This window comes from Hippocampus guttulatus, chromosome 15 (genome assembly GCF_054856545.1).
Source record: "Hippocampus guttulatus isolate MCC_2025c chromosome 15, RoL_Hgut_1.0, whole genome shotgun sequence".
Taxonomy (NCBI): domain Eukaryota; kingdom Metazoa; phylum Chordata; class Actinopteri; order Syngnathiformes; family Syngnathidae; genus Hippocampus; species Hippocampus guttulatus.
The window spans coordinates 11,512,783-11,535,276 of record NC_141275.1 but is presented as its reverse complement, the minus strand read 5'-3'; the positions used below and the strand labels follow the sequence as shown (position 1 = coordinate 11,535,276).

The 22,494-nt window shown below is 43.5% G+C and overlaps 3 protein-coding genes across 5 annotated transcripts; 1 reads left to right on the top strand and 2 right to left on the bottom strand.

Moving 5' to 3' along the window:
• The first annotated feature begins 231 nt into the window (after positions 1-231).
• alg9 (ALG9 alpha-1,2-mannosyltransferase) lies at positions 232-5,308 on the top strand. 3 transcript variants are annotated; one of them, XM_086131577.1, is made up of 15 exons: positions 232-427; positions 896-1,031; positions 1,378-1,512; positions 1,590-1,660; positions 1,850-1,938; positions 2,024-2,159; positions 2,249-2,336; positions 2,419-2,524; positions 2,786-2,908; positions 3,038-3,192; positions 3,266-3,395; positions 3,479-3,626; positions 4,166-4,295; positions 4,381-4,511; positions 4,709-5,308. In XM_086131577.1, the coding sequence occupies exons 1-15, from the start codon at positions 255-257 to the stop codon at positions 4,830-4,832; spliced, it is 1,875 nt and encodes a 624-aa protein (XP_085987703.1). In that variant the 5' UTR covers positions 232-254; the 3' UTR covers positions 4,833-5,308. The 3 variants fall into 3 exon arrangements, with proteins under 3 accessions (XP_085987703.1, XP_085987702.1, XP_085987704.1); XM_086131576.1 differs by having other exon boundaries at positions 232-433; XM_086131578.1 differs by lacking the exon at positions 232-427 and having other exon boundaries at positions 896-1,309; positions 1,403-1,512.
• A 1,855-nt stretch (positions 5,309-7,163) lies between these two features.
• Positions 7,164-12,387, bottom strand: layna (layilin a). Its single transcript, XM_086131588.1, has 8 exons — positions 12,113-12,387; positions 11,957-11,977; positions 10,806-11,121; positions 9,685-9,842; positions 9,555-9,596; positions 9,333-9,392; positions 8,856-8,952; positions 7,164-7,951 (listed from the first exon to the last, which is right to left on the bottom strand). The coding sequence occupies exons 1-8, from the start codon at positions 12,198-12,200 to the stop codon at positions 7,243-7,245; spliced, it is 1,491 nt and encodes a 496-aa protein (XP_085987714.1). The 5' UTR covers positions 12,201-12,387; the 3' UTR covers positions 7,164-7,242.
• Positions 12,388-13,930: 1,543 nt separating this feature from the next.
• Positions 13,931-22,220, bottom strand: LOC147193863 (complement factor B-like). The gene is made up of 18 exons (XM_086131473.1): positions 22,073-22,220; positions 21,702-21,908; positions 21,437-21,622; positions 20,244-20,420; positions 19,625-19,711; positions 19,328-19,467; positions 18,529-18,673; positions 18,295-18,426; positions 18,017-18,127; positions 17,803-17,937; positions 16,878-16,975; positions 16,656-16,788; positions 16,326-16,464; positions 16,169-16,245; positions 15,876-15,976; positions 15,665-15,794; positions 15,533-15,582; positions 13,931-15,210 (listed from the first exon to the last, which is right to left on the bottom strand). The coding sequence occupies exons 1-18, from the start codon at positions 22,125-22,127 to the stop codon at positions 15,034-15,036; spliced, it is 2,280 nt and encodes a 759-aa protein (XP_085987599.1). The 5' UTR covers positions 22,128-22,220; the 3' UTR covers positions 13,931-15,033.
• Positions 22,221-22,494: the final 274 nt, after the last annotated feature.

Genomic DNA, 22,494 nt, shown 5'->3' with positions numbered 1-22,494 from the left:
ACCCGTTCTTGAGATTTCGTCGTCCATTGAGGATTGTTTGATTATCTTTTAAATTAATGTTCTAATCAATTAGAGTGCTGTAAAATTTAAGAAGCGACAAACTAAAACAAACGTTTTAATTCAAGATTAGACTCTCCTGTATTGACCAATCAGAGGCGTCTGTCCCTTGTCCCGAGCACGACCTTTCACAAGCCGAGCATTGACGGAATTGAACGAAGGGCGACTCGTAGGAGGCCCGTCGAGCATGGACGGAAATGAACGAAGGGCGACTCGGAGGAGGCTCGTCGTTAAACATGGCGGCCAAGGCGCTACGTCAGCGAAGCAGAAGAGGCAGCAGACAAGATGCGAACAACGTTAACGTCTCCACAGAGGCTCGGATGTCGAAAGAGGAGAAAGGGAGTGAAGACAGTAAGGACACAGAGACGAGGCAAGAGTGAGTATGAGGCGGGGACGAGCGACAGAAGACACGCCGCTGTTGTCATGTCCATCCCTGGGTTGACTGACAGTTCGGGAATGGGAGCTAACAAGCTAGTCCGCTCGATACTTTGATTCCGATTTCATGACAACGGCAATTGATCCGTGCTTATTTTACAACCATTTATATTCTCTTTTTTCGCTTTCAAAACAATTGCATCATTGTTGATGCCAGTTGGTTAATTTCATTCTTGCTCGGCTACATTCGCAGTCATGATGTTGGTGCAAGGCACGCACAAGTAGGGAACCTGCAGAAAATATCATCCTAGTTCAGACGATGTGCAATCGGAAGAAATTTAATGAATGGATGGATGGTTTCCGCTAGTGTATCTAATGTTGCAGCTGGTGAAAGGTACTCTTTGGAAAGCACCTCTTAGGTATTACAACAACTCAATATGTGTACATGTTCATCATTTCATAGGTCAATAAGTCGTGGTGGGCAAGTATGGGCCCCGGAAGGTTCGACTGCGTTTAAATGTCTGCTGTCGGCACGCTTCTGCGCAGCGTTGCTTAGTAACATCTCCGACTGCGACGAGACCTTCAACTACTGGGAGCCTGTGAGTCAGGAAAAACAAAAACAAATGATATGTAAAGGTGACATATTGCGAATATTTGACTTTTTGATCACTAGTGTATGAAAAAAATAGGTAACTGGAGCACCCACAAGTATGAATTTAGCCCAGTAAATCTTGTGTCCTCATCGCAATTCTGAAAATGTGTTTGTGAGCGCTTCCACCCCACTGTTACATAACATGTCACAGACACTCGGGAACTCTTGGCAAACAAGCACAATATGTCTCCTTTAAATATATTTGCAACTCATCTCTCCTGCGCGGTGAGTGACTCTTTATCCGCCTTGAGCCGTTAATGTCCGTAATAGTTGTGATGACTCTTTTCTGACAGATGCACTACCTGCTTTATGGCACAGGGATGCAAACGTGGGAATACTCGCCATTGTATGCCATCAGATCCTACGCTTACTTGTGGCTTCACGCTCTCCCGGCCTGTTTGCACGCCCATGTGCTGCAGACAAGCAAGGCAAGTCTTGTGCATCTGACGTCACGATAGAAGGTACGCGGCAGCTAGCCCTCTTTTTTTCCTTTTTGGTGTTGCAGGTGTTGGTCTTCTACTTTGTGCGATGTGTCCTCGCGTTCTGCTGCTGCGCCTGTGAGCTCTATTTCTACAAGTGAGTTGACAGTCTTCTTCCACTCAGTAACTTCAATTAATTTAAAATCAATTCGGGCTCCCTAATCTTTTTAACTTTATGTAGCTTCATCACAAGGGCAAAATATGAGGACTATAATGGTGTAGATGTCCAGTGAGTGTCGGTACGTATTAATATATAGGAAATTAACATTTAACGTTGTGTTTCCAGGGCTGTTTGTAAGAAATTCGGTTTGCACGTGGGCCGCCTGATGCTGGCTTTTCTCGTCCTGAGCACCGGAATGTTCTGCTCATCTGCAGGTTGTGAAACTTCCTCAGACTTTTTTTTTTCGTGTGTGTTTCTCTGCTGCCCTGATTCCTCATCCTTGTTTCTTCCCTTGCGCAGCATTCCTGCCCTCCTCCTTCTGCATGTACACGACAATGGTCGCCATGACCGGGTGGTTCCAAGACTCTACGCCGTTAGCCATTGCTGGCGTGGCCGCCGGCACCATCGTTGGCTGGCCTTTCTCGGCTCTGATCGGGTACTGTCACCGGGTGGAATGCCTGCTTGTAACCTGTAAATGAAAGTATGATTTTTGGTATTTGCCGTTTTGGTGTGTTTGCTCCGCAGGGTGCCGATTGCTTTTGACCTGCTTGTAATAAAGAGGCAGTGGAAGAGTTTTATCACCTGGTCCGCTGTTGCTCTGCTGCTACTGCTGGTAAAGACGAAAAAAACGATTTGAACATATTAAGAGTATAAATTACGATAAAAATGAGTTAACCTTTAAATTCTTTTTTCAGGGTTCCTTGGTGGCAGTGGACTCTTTCTTTTATGGCAAGCTGGTGGTTGCCCCTCTCAATATTCTACTGTATAACGTCTTCACCTCACATGGGCCCGATTTGTATGGTAATTAACACACACAGCTTCTGTGTCAACCAATGGTGTAATTTTTTTTTTTTTTTTACATAACAATTTCATGACAAAGATAATGATGCCAGAAAGCACATTGTCTAACTGTAATGCTTTCTTTGGACTGTAGGGGGAGCCTGCACCCAACAACACAACTTTTTGTTATGCTGTACTGATTCAAAGTGGGCAGCACACTTGGTGAGCACATCTGTCTCAAGGTCAAGAGGTCAAGGGTTCTTTTTTCTTTTTCTTTCCTAGGTACGGAGCCGTGGCACTTCTACTTTGTGAACGGGATCCTGAACTTCAACGTGGTCTTTGTTCTGGCGCTCTTTTCCCTGCCGCTCACTGGTCTCATGGAGACGCTTCTGCATAAGTTTAATGGTGAGTGAGTGATTTGTTCTACGTTAGCGAACGTTAGCGAGTATTCTCATTTGGCTTTGTTGCAAATGTATTTTCTCGTTGTTCCTCAAGTTGCGTTCCCAACAATTCAAGGAATTGTGCTTTCTGCAGTGCAGAACCTGGGCCGTCCCTACTGCTTGACCCTGGCCCCCATGTACTTGTGGATGTTGGTTTTCTTCACCCGGCCTCACAAAGAAGAGCGCTTTCTCTTTCCCATCTACCCCCTCATCTGCCTCAGCGGCGCCGTGGCCCTCTCGTCCCTCCAGGTGTGTTTACGCTCTCGTGTCCGTCAGTGGCGAGGACCGTTTTTTCACGTTGGTATCGTTTCTTCCCCCGCAGAAATGCTACCACTTCCTGTTTCAGCGCTACCGACTAGATCACTACACGGTCTCCTCCAATTGGCTGGCGTTTAGTGCAGTTGTGGTTTTTGCCGTGGTGTCACTCTCTCGCTCCGTCGCCCTTTTCAGAGGTGCGTTTTGGTTCACGTGGGCGGACGCAACTCCTTGCGGGTCAGTGCGCTTGACTTTTTGCCTGCTCTCTCCCTCCCGACAGGTTACCACGCCCCCCTGGACCTTTACCCCGAATTCCTCCGCATCGCCAAGGACATGACCCTGCACACGGTTCCCGAAGGGAGACCAGTTAGCGTGTGTGTGGGCAAGGAGTGGTACCGCTTCCCGAGCAGCTTCCTTCTTCCTCACAAGTTAGTCGTCGCGATTCCGACAGCGCACTTCAATGACTAGCTCTGGGCATTCATTGTTCATGCGGAATTTATTCCTTTTATATCGCAATTGACTTCGGACGCCATGATCACGAGTCCATCATGCCGTCCACATTTCACATTTCTAACTGACCACAGTTAATTCCGACCTTTCTACCTTGACAGGTTGCCAAAATAATCGCAAGAGGAAGTAAACAGAAAGAGAGCAAAGATTGTTGCTTTGAGTACATGCTCTTCATAGCAAATATTGCGATACAACATTTATTTACCGGTACATGTCAGTAAATTAGGAAAAAAAAAATTTTTTTTTTACTTCAAAAAGTTAATTCCCACCTAATTTCTATATAAAAAGTCATTTCGATCGTGATGTAATTTTCAAATAGTTTGAGACAGTGAATCCTTCTCTTAGTGTGCCGTCCCATTTGTTTCATTTGTTCAATGAGAATTGCGTTAGCCATTCAATTAACCTAGTGTCGAGTTTTGGATGAACAACCGTCGCCGTTTCTGTTCTCGCTCTTCAGCTGGCAACTACACTTCATCCAAAGTGATTTCAAAGGTCAACTCCCCAAGCCGTACGCCTCAGGCCCTCGAGCCACGCAGCTCATACCTGCTGATATGAACGACCAAAATCTGGAGGAACCCAGCAGATATGTAAGATGCCCCCCCCCCCCCCCCCACCACCACCACCGCCTCCTCCCTTGTGGAATCTCAAGTGATCAACGTTGGCTCCATGCAGGTGGACATCCGGCACTGCCACTACCTGGTCGACCTCGACACGGAAGAAGAAACGTCGCGTGAGCCGCGCTACGCAGCCAACAAAGAAGAGTGGAACATCATTGCTTATAAGCCTTTTCTCCAAGCTTCCAGGTATCACACATTCGCTTATCACCCAGACGACGCACGTACAACCATGTACATTTTATTTAAATACAGTATATATTTTTAATTTAACCTTAAATTAGCAAGATACAGTCTTCTCGCATTTTCAGCCCAGTTCTCCTGAATCCAAATCCACACCGGACATGATATTCATCTCAAGACGGTCGCTTTGTTTCAAATCCTAGGTCCTCTCCGATCTTCCGAGCGTTTTATATCCCGTTCCTCTCTGACCATCACACCAGCTACAGACGCTACGTCATCTTGAAATCACGGCGGCAAAAGCAGCCGCGTACGCGCGGCCACGGCTGATCTTGGAACCCGCTTCGCTCCGATACGACAGCATCCTTTCCCTTTGACTTGACACAGCTGCCGTGTGTGTGTGTGTGTGCGTGTGTTTTGAAATATTCATCTGAAGGAATGAAGATATGGACCCTTTAAGGACCTTGCGCCTATTCACGGGGGCCTGTGCGTTTGGGCATGTGTGTGCCTGCGTGCGCATGCGAAAACAATTCCAAGGTGTGTTTACTGGCAGTAATCGTGTGTTTGCGAGTCTTTGAATGTCTTACAATTGATGCCGTTCATATCCGTGTTTCCCTTCGTACTGTACATCAAAGTGTGGCTTGAATGCAAAAAAAAAAGGATTCACTGAATCATGTCATAAAAACGTTTACTGTGTTTGGTGAGAATGAACGGAAGTGGTTAATTTAATTTGGATGGGTAATAAATGAAAACTGTGACTGTGAACACAATCATTCCGTTTTTAAATAAAAAAAAACAGCACCGTCGCCGACTGGATTGTTTATTTACTTTACAAACATACAAAGCGGTTTAGACATCAAGACATTTCGCATCTTTACGAATATCAGCAGAGGTGAACGTCCCTCAATAACATGCTGCATTATTAATTAAGCAACTTCAACACTCACAGGCACGATGAATCAAAACGGATTGATTCACAAGGAAATAGGAAGGAGCCATTTATGAATTCCGGCTTTACGATCGTGACGCTTCACAACTGTACGACACAAAAACGAGCACTTGCATTCTGCTCATGGTTTGGAATGACTCCAATGAATATGGACAGGCACAGCGCATCAGTGAGATGTCAACAGGTCATGCAAATGCTATGCACAGTTTCTTTTCCAAATGCACCACGCTAATACTCTTGAGTGCACAACGTCAACGTGATTTTTTGAGGCCTCGGTTCATTCTCCATAGTGTTGTCCGCTATGGAAGGGGTCCCCAACCTTTTTTGCCCCACGGACCGGTTTATGTCAGAAAATATTTTCAGGGATCGGCATTTAAGGTGTGGCGGATTAATACAACAAAATAATATGGTATGAGCTGCATGAAAACTGTGGTGTTTTCGAGATATCATGATAAACACAAGGAGCGTCTAATCTGGCCGCAACACTCTGACCGCTATGTAATGTTTAATGCCTACAAAATACGATACAACGCAAATTCAAAGTGCATGAAAATGACTACTCACCACAGCTCCGAGCTCGATTTTTTGCAACCAGACGGTCCCATCTCGGGTTATTAGGAGACAATGACACCTCAAGTGTGTGGTTTATGTCCAGTCGACTTCGTAATTTTGTTTTAGTCGCCGTTGCTGCAGAAAACCCCCACCTCACACAGGTAGGAAATATCAACAGTTCTATTGTGGCGATCTCAGAGTATTCAGCCATAACTTTAATCCAGTTGTCTCGAACGTACTTTTAAGGCCGCTGTCATTTGCGATCTCCAGCAGTTTTTTTTACTCATTTTGCGAGCTCAAGCGTTTTCTTTTTAGCGTAATTGGTCACGTGACGGAGAAGCGTGGCTTGACATTAGTCAAGCATAACACAGACGGATGTAACGGAGAATCCGGTAATTTTTCAAAATAAAACAACTTTCGTATTCCGAAATAAATAAAACGGAATTAAGGCAAGTTATTTCTGTGCGGACCAGTACCGGTCCGTGGACCGGCGGTTGGGGACCCGTGCGCTATGGTATGATAAAAAGCAAACGCAAACTGCACTTTATCAAGCTCACTTCATGACGTTGGTTCAGTGTATGCAGCACCGCAATGTTCAATCTTTCCAGAGTGATGATATCAAATTACACCTTTTCAAGAATGAAATTTGCATTCATGGCTGCAATCTATTAAATTCCCCCCTATTTGTGTTCCTCCGAGTATGTCATGATCAAACAAAGAAAACAAAAAGTCACTCTTCGGCAAGGAACTCTGCAACATAAGGGATATGTGATAATGGAATAAAATAAATCACCAAATTCCATTCATCCATTTTCAATCATTTTCTGATGTCCCCATTCGGGTCATGGACACCTGGAGCCGATCCCAGCTGACATGTTAAGCGACCCTTTAAATCATTCTTACTAAAATCTGTAATGCTCTGTACTTGGATCTCAATTTGTCATAATTATTAATTACATACCCATGGGATCGATTACAAATGTGCAAAAAGTGAATGCTTTCCGGATGTATTGCTGATAATGACAAGCAACATCCAGTTGTTTTCCTCCAGTTAAATTACAGTTTCAAACCATGCGCATGCAACTTTTTTTTACCATCCACATCCATCACCAGATATAATTTTACTGTACACACACACACACACACACACACACACACACACACACACACACACACACACACACACACACACACACACACACACACACACACACACACACACACACACACACACACACATCAGTACTTTCCACTGTCGAGCCACTGTTGTTCATTTGAGTATTTCCTCCCTCCGTCGGGATTCAGACCACTTCTGTAGCTCTCCAGCGTGGCCTGGTAGGGTTTACGGTTTGCATACGTTCCGAGGATGCTTTGGTAAGAGTCCCCATTGCCGTTGTTGCTGTAGGTCTGATACAAGTCCGCCTTGACCGTGTGAATCCCGGGCGTCACTTTGGGCTCGTAGAGGTCCCTCTTCGCCGCCATGATGTCATCGAACAACTCGTGGTCCCCGTAGGCACCGCCGCTGCCGAAATGCTCGCTCTTGGCGGTGCGGCGGCCCAGACTGCGGTCGTAAAACTGTCCGGGTCGAGGCAGAGTCCCGTCGGTCACATCCCTCTTCGCCGGGCGACCTAAGCTGCTGTTGTGGAGGTCGCGCGTACCGCGACGCCCCAAGCTGAGGTCGTTGAGGTCGAAGTTGAGGAAGCAGCTCTCAGTGCTGGCGAGAGTCACGAAGCCGCTCTCGGTGTCGCGGCCCCCCAGGTTGTCGTAATCCCCCGTGGGGGTGTCGGGGGACGAGCAAAGAAAGGACGTGTTTTTGGTGTGGGGGCGCCCCGATACCAAGTCATCGTCCTTCTGAGAGCGAATCACATTGTAGACGTCAGTTGGGGACGGGCTGGGACGGGCACCAGGCTCTGTCCCGGGTACTTCTGACTTCTTCTCATTTGTACGTCTGTCAGAAGCAGAACGGCACAACCGCAGTCAGGCCAAATGTTTTATGTGCTGTGCAAAGTGCACAAAACTGTATTGCTCGATGCAAGATTCCCCCAAAAATGTGTCACATGACTTGACCTGAGTCAGACTTGAAGGGTCAATTTTAGGACTTGGGACTTTACTTTGACTTCACATTAGTGAGACTCGATGTGACCTACACTTGAACTACTCGACAAGTTTTGCCCGTTCAATATAAAAATCCACGATTTTAAGTTCAAGCTTTGTTTCTCTCTTTTGTTTTTGAAAGAAGAGGTTTGTGTAGGTGTGGGAGTGGGTGTGGGTGTGGGTGTAGTGCGTGTAAACCTGTGGTGTAAACCCCACCACAAAACAAGTATCATGACGGGAGCTTTTTTGGATTTGGTTTAAAAGATTATGTTTTTGATCATCTCGGGGAAAAGAGAATTACAACAAACTAATAAGTAACAGACATGCATCACTTTTTAAACCCACCAAGACAGGCAGGCAATGTTAACTTCACAGATTAGGTAACAGATTGCGGGTCAAACAATATGCTTCCTATCCAGTATTTAATTAAGGACCGGTGATGGATTGTTTTTCTTATACTGTGATAAAACGAGAGATTTAGTGTGTGGTCCAAAGACTTTATCCATTTCTTTGTGTAAACAAAATAGATTTTTCCTTTCGGGCATGATGAGGTCAATCAAGGTATGAAACACACATCAATTTAGCATACCGCTTTGTTTTTCCAACACTTCCTCCCCGAATGCAGATCGTCGTGATTGATAAGCATCCAGTATTGACATTTGCGTTAATGTTGAAGACTTTGTGCGCTCTGCCTACACGCGCTCCTCTTTGGACACTTCCGGTCATTGATTGAGGCGTCAAAGTTATCGGATCCTCACCGTGCGATGATCATTTTGAAGCAGCAGACGCCCGTCACCGTCAGCAGCAGCAGAATGAGCGGAATGGTGGGGATGATGATATAGATCACATTCAGGGCTAAGAGAAAAATGAGGCATTAGCATTTAGATGTCAAACACCGGCGAGCACACGTTTTGTTCGGTTAGGTCTGACCGCTGCTTTTAACGAATTTTGCGGATGCGAAATCCAAAACTGATCTCCGTTTTTCTATATCACATCAAGTTTTTGAGCTATCGGATCAAATATATATGAAATAAATGTGTCAAACTTCTACTTCTGCTCGACCTTGAGTAGAAGCAGCAGTAGCCAAAGACAAATTGTGGCAGGGTTTACTTAATGGACCAGGATTTGACACCTGTGTCCGACACGCCAATTTTAGTTTTAATGAGCATGAAAATCAAACTCAACAGATTTTTTTTTTCCAAAGAGAAATAAGTCAATTGAATGGGTGATTTAACCTGTGCTCCTCTTTGCGTTGTGGTTACTTGGATTCCACGGCACAGATGAGGAAAAGGTGTCTGTCATGACAAAAAAAAAACAACAACAAAAACGCATCCTGTTAATACAGTTGTGTTGAGAATGATCGTGAAAAGCATAAAAACGTGTTGAAAAAAGGGGAAGCGCACGATTGTTTTTAAAAAAGAGCTAATATCGGCTGATCAAATGGCATCGCATTTTACCTGCATGTGTGGAGTTTGGAGGAGAGGGATCAGCTGACTTGTCTAGGGAGAAAACAAAACAAATAAACAAAAAAAAAAACATCAGCAAAATAGCATATCCCAACGTTTCAAATGAACACGTGAGGTATACCTGCTGTGTATTTGCAGATGAAATTGTGCTTGGTTTCACAGTTGTCGTCATTCCATTGGAACATGTAGAGACCTCCCAGCCCCGGTGGAGCGGACGGCTGATGATACATCACCACGCACACCTCGTAGCCGCATGATGGCTCATCCCAGTGCCAATTCCTGCACGCACGCACGCGCACATACACAGAGCCGCTGTCATTTATCTCAAAACTGCCTCCGCCCTCCTATTTATTGGGCTCACTTAGATAAAAACCAATGCAGCCCTGCAATAAATCTTCTCTTGCTGGGGTTATAATGTTCACTTTTACTGTAATTGTTGAAGAGAGAGCTATTGATCTTATTCAATGGACATTTTGGGAGCTGTCATTTTGAAGGAGTGTCATACCATCATCGGATATATACTGAGAAGTATATTTAAAACGAAAAATTGCAATTCCATTAAATGCCGTGTGGGAACGCTGATAGAAGAGAAATGAATTGAAGACCAGGGACTATATCCAAGCAGTTCGATACGCCGGAATGGGGACGGTGACCTTCTCGCAAATCGATGACATCATCATTGTATTCCTGTCTTGTAGAAAAACCGTGAGACTTTATCCTTAACCGCAAAGCAAAACCACAATTTTTTTTTTTTTTTTTTTTTTACACCAGATAGATACCCTTCCTCACACAAGCCACATATTTTAATTCAGGTTTGGAATCGGCAGTGGCCAATCTATTGGGTCAAAACAATTAACCCAACCTTGGGTAAAAGTAATTAGTAAAACCAATCTGCTGAAAATCCACAACTACCCAGCAAGTGGTTCGGGAAAACAACCCAGCATTTTTTTTATGTGTGCAGTGCATCTAAATGTGAATTTAAAGCTAATTCATTTTTTAATTCCTAATTAGGGTCACAGGTAAAATGAATCTTATCCCAGATTACTTTTGGGCAAGAGGAGCACTCCACGTTTTCTTCCAAAGGCCACTTTGGCATTCCTCACCTTTAATTTACTTAACACACTAAAACCAATCCATTAATGTCAGTGAAGATCCATCCTTCCGTTTTCTATGCCACTTATCCGCTTCAGGCTTGGTGACACTGAAAATGGTTGGCAGATGGCTGCCCTAAACGTGACCCACCTAAATGTAGACTTTGTGCCGTCCAACCAGTGGTACTGCGACGAGCAGTCGCCGCCGCCGCCGCCGCCACCGCTGCTGTCCTCATCTCCGTGGTTACGCCGCAGCCCGATCCAGAAGTCTCCATCGGTGGGCCTCAGATCCGTGATGAGTTGCTCGACGATCTTCTGCTCGGATGCCGACTCCACGCTGAGAAGCTGGCCGCCATCCCGGCGGCATGCCAGGTCGGCCTCCCCGAAATTCAGCCTTCGCCGCAGCTCGGAGAAATAGGCCAGCTTGTAACACGGCCTGCCGTTACCCGCCTTGCACAGACGCTGACCTGTAAAGACGGGTACATGCATGAATTCAAAGTGGATATTAGGTCCACATGAGGTATCCTGAATTGGAATTATGACTAGTCAGAATCACCGATTTATAAAATTCCTTTTCAGATAATATTTTAACTCTCTATAAGCATTGGTGGTTCAGTGGTATGGTTCTCATTGGACACCTGCATTCGATTCACGGTTAATGCAACTGTCAAAAGTTTGGAAAGTGTGTTGCCCTTGAGCAAGGTGGTAATACCCGGACGCTTAGGTAGCACTACTTTATGGGTCAAATTTTTGGGGGACATGACAAATAACACACTTTAAGTCCCCATTCATGAGCTCTCTGGATCGTTTCATCAAAACGGGTGTCGTTTTATGTTGAGTTTGACTCAGTTCGGCAATTAAGTTCATGTTCATGCTTGTAGGACAGTTAAGACTGGTAAAATGTTACTATAAAACATTAATCGTAGAGTTATTTCCGTTTTTATGATGGGAACTTGTCATGATTTTGATTTCTTTATTTACTTTAGTCAAGCGACTGAGATGTCAACCGGCGCCATAGAATGGATTGAGTCCACTGTTAACATGTGTTATATTATTAGTTATTAGTATATTACCTTTCTTTGGTTCAAAATATTAGAAACAGCCCCGCTTATGATGCACTACACCACTGCAAACAATCACCACAATGAGAAATATGTTGCTGAATTGAAGGCACTTGCCAGTCCAACCTGTGCAATCTTACCCTTGCAAATTCAGCATATTCGATACATCATAGACACAAAGTCTGTTTCATGAAGTGTCCAGTTAAGTGTATCCACATCCACAAATTTTAGGGCTGCTTACCTGGAGTTTCAAAAAGATCCGCTTTAGGTTGGGAGCCAAATATCCAGCATGAAGTCGGTCATGAAGAGCACCCCCACCCCCACGTCCCCGTCAAAAAGAGATCCACAAGTGAGTGTGTAGAAGATGCTACAAATTGCTTACGTGTGAGAGGCTTACCTGTAATGAGGCTTGTGGCTCCTGATGGATGGAAACATGAAATCATGAGGTGACAGAGGATGGTGAGCCGCTCCATGGTTTCTGGCATGTGACTTTGGTTCTCGTGACTTAGTTTGTCATATCACTGTGACAAAATCAGCACATCGTCAACCAAAACTTGCCAGAGCGATCGGATGCTCCAAGTGCCCCCCGCCCCCCTAAAAAAAATGTAGTTGAAGTGAAGAAATAAAGAGTCAGAGGTCCTCTTGTGTGTGTTGCAGGCTGATGTTTGCGTGTGCGTGCGCGTGTCAAGAAAGGAGGAGCAAGGAAGAGAGGATGAGAAGGGCGGGTGTGGGGGGGGGGGTGCGTGTTAGGGAGGGGGGGTGTAATCTGTTAAGAGCAGTCTTAATGATCGTCAGAAGAGGCGGCATTGATCGCAGAGACATCTAATCACGCAAGTGCTTCTCATTGTAAAAGCTGACACGAGGCAGATTTCACTCTTGGCTTTATGACGGGTGCTTTAGGGGATTATCATTACCAAGGTGTTACGTGAAAATAATCAGCTATAATTTCATTAGGCCCGATTTTCTTGTTAACTCATTCACTCCCAAAGACGTTTTTAAACGTCTTTTCAGACTTGGTCCAGAATTGGCTGGTACTGAATGAGTTTTAATGTGTGCAGTGCAGTGGATGTGTTTTTCCCGCATTGTGCTTTTAGTGAATATGAATACGAACAAATCGTGCACAAGCGCTTGTCCGACTGTTCCTTTCACGTTTATTTTGCACCTCAAACTCAGAAACGTCAATCCATCAGCGGGACGAGCCAGAGTCCGCCGAGTTCCCGAACATTCCTCTCAGAACTTGCCAATCGGATAATAACAAGGATCAGCAGCTATTGACGCCGCTCGCACTTTTCTCAGCACAAATGGAGGAAAGGGAAATGTATGCACTTCGTGATGAGAGTAATTTCTAAAATGGCCCATAAGGTTGATTTAGGAGCAGCAGAGAGACAGATCAGCCGAAGTTTGAGGAAGCGGGATGCTTCATCAGGAATCTGCTGTGTGGGCTGGCGAGGAACGTGGACGACGAGGCAGAATTGCTGCAGCTGCTAATCCCCTTATGTTTGATTGATTCCAGTCTGGGGTTTACATGGGAGGGTGTCACGTTGAGGTTAGCAGGTGGGCAATTAAGCAGAAGACAAGTGGGTTGGGTAACTGAGCCCTTCTTGTTTACAACATCTGAGAGCAGAAGGGGCTTTCATTCAATTAAGACTACCGCTCTCACATGCTCTGTCTCGGGCCATCCCGTTGACCTCCTCTTCCCTCCGTCCTAATTAGTTAAAGGGAATCCAGATGAATGCTCCCGCGGGGATGCTCCCCGTACATCACTGGTCGCCCACACGCACGCATGAGGCGGGTGGGCGGTGCCCAGTGTCAAAGAAACTCAGAAGGAAAATTTACCACGTCGACGTTTAGCCAATAGGCAGAATTGCTAAGTGTACTTTTTTTTCCCACTGAGTCAAACCATGACAGCATAATGGTCAGCTGATCAAGTCAAATAAGCTCCTCCGAGGCCATAAACTTGCCTCTGCATCTTTTGTAATGCAGCGCACGCACGCACGCACACAAAACAATGACAAGTGCTTCTGATTTGCACCACAGAGACATACAAAACTGCACCATGTGCCAACCCAAAAAATAATTTCCACTAAATTAGATTTGAATAATGGATGCTGGCACGCCACCAGACGCGGTGTCCGCAATGCGCAGGCCCGAGCAGACGAGCTGGAAACAAGCCTCGACTCGGTGACCCAAAAGGAGAGTCGGAACGTTCCATCAGTAAACGTAAAAGCCTTTTAATGGAACCTTGTAGTAACTTCACGGCGCGTTCTTGTTTGCGGTTTGATGAACAACCAGTTGTTAACGGAAACTGTTGAGGATGATGAACGCGGCGTGACGTAGCCACTCAACACCAACAGCATTAGATACACCTGCAGCACATCCCATTCTTATTCAGTACTTCCAATCGACTACTCGTGAACAAAGACGGCAAACGTGCTCACACTCTGTACGAGGTGCGACATATAATCATACTACATTAAAAGTAGGACAGAATTATTACAACACTTAATTTTTTTTATACTGTCTTAACTTAGTCCAAACAAAAACGTCTCTTCACAAAAAATAGCTTTTATGCACTTACATAGTGCTCATACTGAGAAGAAGGAATATTACATTATGTTGCCTGCAATTGTTTTAGCTAATTACTATTGACTTTAATGCTATCGAAACAACACGGTTTGGCTCAGGCTTTTATACTGTCAAAACATGTTCCGATAGTCTTGGTAACATTGAGAACTGACGAAAAAAAAACCCCATTCTAAATTAGCTAATAATAACTGAAAAATGCGCCTGACCAGTATGTTTTGTCAGATTATAAATCTTTGTTATCTTTATGGTTTTACGCTGGCACAAGGAACGTATTCGCCATTCATTCATTAGGCCTTCTTATAATTTGCATGGCTTTGCCATGCTTGTGGGATTTCTCATTCCGGTAAAAAAAAGAATAGATACATTGATTTGTTTGGTAATGTATTTTTAAAAAATCTTTCCTGTTTGACAGCTATAAGGGGGAGCATTTATCAGCATGGGTATGGAAATTCACTTACCAATTTGGTTTAACACATTCATTGAGTACATTATACCTACATTCCACAAAGCAATATTGGAAGTTTTTTTTTCCAAACTAAAGACACTGAGCAAGTTACTTTTTTTTTTCAAATCACGACTTCATATATGTTTTCCGTCTTGCTCACAATAGTCTACGGTGACTCAAAAAGTGATATCGGCTTTACATTTACGAAAAACATGCGCGATGATATTAATGTGAATTCCTTGTCTCCCCTTCAGGTAAACTCTAAAAACAAAATCAAACCGCAGCATTTAGCTCTTCAAGAACTCCAGCGGTGCATAATCATCCTGGTTGTCGTTTCCAAGGATAGATTTGAGGAAAGGTACAACCCTGAAGACATTGATGTGGAAATCACGGGAGTTGTCGTCTGAGTAGACGTCTCCACCGCCCTTGCACAAGTTTTTGCTTCCCCAGCTGACCACTCCAATCTGGAACAAAAAAATAAAAACAAAACTGTTTTTAATTAAAAAATATAGATACCAGTTGTGTTTTTATTTTCATAAAGACTGCATACAGTGGAACCTCCTTTAGCTGCTGTACAGCAGAGGCAAAAGCACTGATGCTGTATTTGAGTTGAAGTACGTTCATTTCCTTGACTTAAGTCAAAAAAAGAAAAGTAAAAAACACAGATACCCAAAAATTCAGGCCAGGGGTTCCAAATTATAAAACACTTCAAGAGCTGCTTTAATTTCATATTTGGCTTAATTGTGAGGAACCCCCCCCCCCCCCCCAATAAAAAGAAAGGCTCACCTGCACTGTGCGATGTTCGTAGTTCTTGAAGACAGCTCCTCCAGAGTCACCTGCCCCAAACGACATTCCTCAATGAGAAATAAAGTCCCCCAAATGCTCCATAGGAATGAAAAAGCCACAAAGTCAACGTACCTGTACACGCTATGTGATCTCTGAAGGGAGCGCGACCACCGGTGCACAGGAAATTTTCCGTCACGGGAATCTCTGCTTTCTGTGCAGTGATTCCCGGTGCCTCCAGTGCGTGTTGAATGCATTCGTCCCTCTGCGTGACACAACGGCGAAGGTCAAATGAGTTCAAGGAAACTTTTGCGGGAACAAGAGGCTAGATTTGTCAACAACTCACCTTATCGCCAAGTTTAGCGTGGACATGTTTTTCATCCACCCATTTGGCCTTGCTGCGTGTCAGGAACGTAAGTTTCTCCATGTTCTTTAACAGGAGCTGCTCTGTAATTAGAGACCACAAAAATGCAGACAATTCAGCATAATTAGCTTAAGGATAAGCGCGTGCAATTAGTAGAAACAAAATATCTTCGTTTTCATTTCTAAATGTCAAATTTGCCCTCACATGAACCACTTTTTTTCTTTTGCATACAAGTGCTACACGATCGTGCTTTCTTATTTCATTAGTTCAGTTACCTTGTTCTGCGCAGGTGGATTCACCAACCAGTTTTAGAGCATCACTGGTCTCCTGGGTGCAGGGTAAGCAAATGGGTCTAAACAAGGAGAGAAGACAATGTCGCGAGCAGTTTCACAAACATTACTTTTTTAAATCACTATTGAATCATTGTCGTACCTAACCAGAGTGGAGATTTTCACAAATTCGGTAAGTTGAATGAGAGCCACGTCATAGTCGTAAAACTCCTTCACGCCCTCGCTGACTTTAGCGCTGACGTTGAACTTTGGGTGTAAAAAGAAATTCTTAACTTTTTTGGCTGTCATAGAGAGAGAAAAAGAAACAGGAGCAAAAGAGTTGTCAGGGACACACATTTCCATGGATGCATTGCACAAAACAAAAATTGGGATACGGTGATCTGTGATATAGCGGGGGGAAAAAAATGTAAATGCAAATGAGCCTTTTAGAATACAAAGTTAAATGATGGAAGGTCCCTCTGGGGCATCTTACTTCTGCCCTGTCCGTCGTCGATGTCAACCGTGACGTGCTTGGGCAGATCTTCAAACGTGAAGCAGTGAGCGGCGGTCAAGATGAACATGGGTGTCACCAGAGAGCCAATGCACTTCATAACTCGACCCTCGTTCTTAAAATAGCAGTCGGACACCAATTAGATTTAGTCCACGAGGTGACACGAAAAGTAATTCAAGAAAAAAAAAAGTCTTCATTTTTCACCTGGACAACAATCAGCGCTAACCATGGATAGTTTTCCCTTTTTTCAGTGGTGACATAATCCTTGTGAAGACCACACAAGCCTTTGACTTCATCCTCATCTGAAAGTAAATAAAAACTGACTGTCAGAATGTCATTTATTACCATTCGAAAAAATGTGACATGTTTTGAAGCAGCGTGAGTTAGAGGGCTCTCCTCGTCGTAGTGATGCTCATTGTGACATTCTTGAAAGTACACCTTGCTTTAAATCAAATTTTTAAACCCAAATGGAGGTCACATGTCTAAATAAGGATTATTAAAATTATATTTCACAGCCAAAAGACAAAAATACTCATGGAAACAATTACCGTCCAAACTTTTTTTTTTTTTTTTACCTGAAAAGCATTGCTATAAATGCAATTACAGTATAGTGTAGTGCAGTCATTTTAAAATTTTCTGGAATGTAGATCATTTATAGTGTGTTTTTGTAATTGTCAATAACGCATGCTAGCTCATTCGAGGTTATTAGCTTAGCCTCTAAACCCCCAACTAAAGTGGCCTTACAGGGACAAAAGTCATTGGGCAAAGCTTTCTATTCCAACGGCTTTTCTTGCTATTTGTTGGTAAATTCTCAATGTTGTTTTTAAAATGAGCAGTTTGTGAGGTAAAGGCTGCTCCATATTTTAATGGCCTCAAGTAATGGCGCTTAATTAGCAGTGCAATCAAATCAATGGTGTAAAATGTGAAAGTGATACTTGAGCTTCTTGCCCCAACATGAGAAGAAGGAATACATGAGACATTTCAGGAAAGGAGAGCCTGCTTTTAAGTACACGAGGAAACGAGATAAGACTGCTTTGTCATGTTGTCTTATAACTCCTCGGAATCAAATTAGATCTTGGAAATGGACACTTGAGGACTTGTGGAAGCAAAATATAATTATAAATCTCACCGATAATTTCATCAAATGTCTTTTGCAGTTTTTTGATGTCCTTCATCCTGAAGTAATGGTTGCCACCCGTCCCCACGACGAGAGGCTCCAAGTCGTCATCAAAGATCTGCGCCCCGATGGCGAAAATGTAAATGTCTGAAAGGAGGACGCAAAATGAAGAGCGGCTTATTCATTTGGACTGGACTCAAGCTCATTTGAGCAAACGTCAACTCACCCAGGTACTCTGCTCTCAATGGCTCTTTCTGCTTATAATTGGGGTCCATGTATACCAGGTTCTTGATTTTTTCAACTGTCGGCTCAGGTGAACCACCCATGTTGTAGGCCCCTGTGTGTCAATCAAAAATAGATTGGAACACACTTTGGCTTAATTTTTTTTTTTTAACTAGAGCAAATAATGTGAACTAGAACACACTTTGGCTTAATTTTTTTTTTTAAACTAGAGCAAATAATGTGTACACATTGAAACTGATTTCAGAGGTGAATGAAGTTTACCGTCTGTAAACAGAATGATGACATGACGGTGCTCCTTAAAGCCGTCTTCCCCTGTTCGCTGCTTGATGAGTGCCATTCGCTCCAAGAAGGTCATGAAGACCAGGTTGAGATCGGTTCCGGCTGTGTTTCCAGCTTCAAGCGGGGGAACAACAAACACACTGAGTCAAACCTCCTAACGAAGCAGTTGAATAAAATGTCATTTCCAGAAAGAGGGCTGATCTGTTGGGCACCCACCGCCAATATTGAAGCTTTCCACTTTTGTCTTCAAGACGTTCAGTTGGACTTGGCCGTCCAAAAAATCCAGAATGTTGACAACTTCAAATACTTCGGAGGAGAAAAATACGACTTCGTAGTTTGGAGAGATAGGAAAAGATGAAATCTGTATGGCATGGGAAGAAAAAAAGAAAAGCACCAATCAAGTCTAGTAATGAGCACACAAGTACATGCAAATTGCTGCAAAATATGTCCCATATCCTCACTAATTGCTTACGTGTGTTACTTTGTAAATGGGCCATTTATCATCCAAAATAATATCCTGCTGGCTGCACTGAGAACACGCAAGAGACTCGGGCCAAAGCTTCAGTCAGGATTATGATGCGAACAGTAATTTGTAATGAAATGCACTTGTAATGGGACGCTGCCCTGACAGCTAAATGGAATGAGACCCTGTTTGTACCCGTTTAGTGGACAGTGAGCCAAAATGTGCTCCTGAAGGTGTGCCAGACACTTAAATGCTTCACACCAAACTTACAGCACATTATGATGACATTATGATTACTTTTCCAATATCTGCAAAAACACAACTTTTTTTTTTGGTTTGTTGAGCCCTTTTAATAGTTATATAAGAAACTGATGCTGCAGGTGATCTGTCAAGCATCATACGTCCTGTCTCCTTATTTTTCAGAATGTCGACTAATTGATTAAATGTGGTACCCGCAAAATCGCGGGGGTATTTTTGTAAATCAGCATATTTGTGGCCAGCGTCCATCAACAGAAGCTCCCTATTTCAACAATCAGCAGTTGTTGTTGTTACCTTGGTGATAAGTTTAGCTACAGTATCCCTGGCATCATTGAAGTATTTTTCTTCGATGCTCTCAGAAATATCCACACCAATGTAGATGTTGAGTGTTCCTGTTTTTGAAATCCGGATTTTTCTGCCCTCCTGTGTGTCATCTGAATGGATTAAAAAGTAGGGAGTTAAAGAGTTAATAGAGTCTTGCCATTTTGTTTCGGCACAAATGCATTCATAGCCATTTGCAGAGCATAATCATGCTGTGATTGCAATCCATTTTATTGTGATAAATACATCGGCGGGCATCATTAGGCTTACCGGTGGGCTCCAAAGTGGTGAGGCTGCCTTTAATTGCGCTGCCAAAAGCCTCTGAAACTTCCAGTGGAGTATCATAAGTGTAATCGTCTGAGGAGGTAAAGACACCGAATGAATTCCAGTTGATTAATACAATCTTTCACTTATTGACAATGGTTTATATCATCTGGCAGTGTTGATAAAAAAAAATAAGAAAAGGATACTGTATCATATGTACAAAAATAAATCAATAAAATAAAGAAAACATACGTGGCATACTTGGAAGGCGAACGCAAGTTATTTTGTACACAGGCTATTAGTGAGCAACTCATGAATCACAATCCATCACCAATTTACTGCCCATGACCTCATTCTGACGCTACTGTTGAGCCTGCCGTACTCTGAATGGATTGTGTCACTGGGAGCTGATATCATGAAATTTACACACTAGGACAGAAAGTTTCGAACAAGCGCAACTACTATGGCATGTTTCCAACAAGGGTGAAATGAATTAAATGTCAAGAATATAGTCCATTTGAAATAGAGTTGACAATTTTAAAAAGAAAATCCTCTTAATTAACCGGGTGCGGATTTTGTTTGAGCCCCGATGGTGTAAGTATGAGTGTGGCAGTGCCTGGCTTACAGTAGCAAGCGGGTTCCGTGCCAGTCCATTGGCCGTTCTCCAGGCACACTCGCACACTGGAGCCAACCAGAAACTGATTGCCGGTGCAGCTGTATTTCACTTTGTCGTCAAGTCCAAACGAATTCCCGGTTCTCAAGGCGCCAGCTGGGATCCCGGGATCGGCACAATCACTTCCTGCTGTGTGCGATCATTTCAAAGGCACCAAAATCAATTAAGATATACACAACAGTAACCCTGATACAGTGGAACCGCCAAAGTTCAACATAATCTGTTTTGTGACACGGTTTAAAATAATACAGTAGATTTGATATTATATTGTAATATGCATCTCTGAAAATTAACACTGCACTTAGACATAGGAAAATAATTCAGTTGAAATGTACAGGACATAAAAGTTAACATTTTTTAAACACAAATTAAGGTTTTAGAAAACGTAATTCTTAATATTAATTGGAAATGTATTGTACTGAAAAAGCTAAATACAACTGAATGTACTGAGACAGTGATTCTTTCACATACCAGTAGAGGGTGTCCATGTACCACTAGTGCTACAAATGTCACATTTGGTGAATCATTGATATCATATATTGGCATCTAGATGAGATAGGGATGTGCGCAAATACGGGGGGAAAAAAAGCACGGAATTGAAGCCCACCTAAAACTGCAATTGAGTCACTTCAAGATAGTTCTTTGACGCCAAGACAGCACTTTTGCCGTCATGGGCATTTCAGAGAGCACAAATATAGAATAGGTGAGTTTTTCAGCCAATAACGGAGGATAGGTTACAAAATAAATTTGCAAATGGTGCGCGCACAGGCGGGTAAAACAATGCGCCGGTTTTTCGCAAGCAGCATTAGAACACATATTGATCTGTGTGGTTGCTTCATCAGTATTGACTGTTTAGGAAATTAAAGAGCCAACATTTTCAGAGGTCAAAAAGAAAAACAACAACTGTCAAGCATGTCTTCTAATTTTCGTGATAGTAATTTGCCATTCTGACATGAATGGTACCCTGCTGGGTTTTTTTCTCCACCAAAAATGAAAAATGCTAATCATCTCACCTGACATCACTTATGATGATGGTTCGAACTTCAATGAGGCAAAAATTCCCTGTATTTTATTATTATTTTTTGTTAAAAACCTTAGAGGTTCCACTGTGGTTAAAAACATCAAGATCAGAGAAGTAGACTCACAGTCACGGCTGCAAATAGGAGTGGAGCCACTCCACTTGCCGTTTGGTAAGCAGACCCGCCTGGCTGAGCCTCGCAACGTGTAGCCCGAGTAGCACTCATACGTGGTCTCGTTGTCTGCAAAGTATTTCTCCTGAGGAGGATAAACGCTGCCGTGCATCAGCACAAAGGGGTTCGGGCACTCGACCTCTATACATAGACGAGCAGGGATTCAGATTAATTGCGGAGTGAGGCAAGGTGTGAAAAGCATCATCTTGGTGCTACTCACTCCTGCACGTCTGAGGTCTAGAGCGTCGGGGCATTTCGCTCCATGTGCCAGTGAGCAGGCACACGCGCCTTCTGGAGGGATATGGATAGAAACCCTCAGGGCAGTGGTAGACCAGCATGCTGCTTGCATTTAGTCCCTTGGTCAGTGTGTAATGGCCTCCCTCTATTTGCATATTGTCCTCGGTACAAGCGCACCGCACTTCTCCAACTAAAATGAAAAATAAAGTTAATACACAGGACATTTCTCCATTTCGGGAAAGTTATCACCCATCTAAGCACAGATTGAGAAACTAGAACACATCCAGATCTAAAAACAGGTCCAGTCAATCCAGATTCAGGTTTTGTAAAATGTCACACACACACCGAGCTCACCTATGAGGAGAGACAAAAGTGCCGCACACCCAACCCAGTGAACAGATAACTGCATGTTGGAAACTCCAGCAAGCGAGGAACCAAAAAAATGAGATGATGTGCAGGAGATGGCCTTTTATTAACTCACACGGCGCGCAAGCCAGAATCGAGATGTTACTTATTAACTTTAGGGACAAACAGAATTAGATCAATATTACTGTCAGGGCTGATGCTGAAAACTTTATAATGTTGCAATGAATATCAGAGTCATACTTAGTTCTGTTGCAATTGATTGGTCAAAATGAAAGCAAAAGTCTTTCTGATTGAAAGGATGATCACTAACTCATATTGGTGTGTTTGGCATTGGACACTCGCCTCATCATTTCCCAAAAATGGAGGCGTAGTTGAGCATGGATTTGTTTACACGTTGACCCAGGTATTGA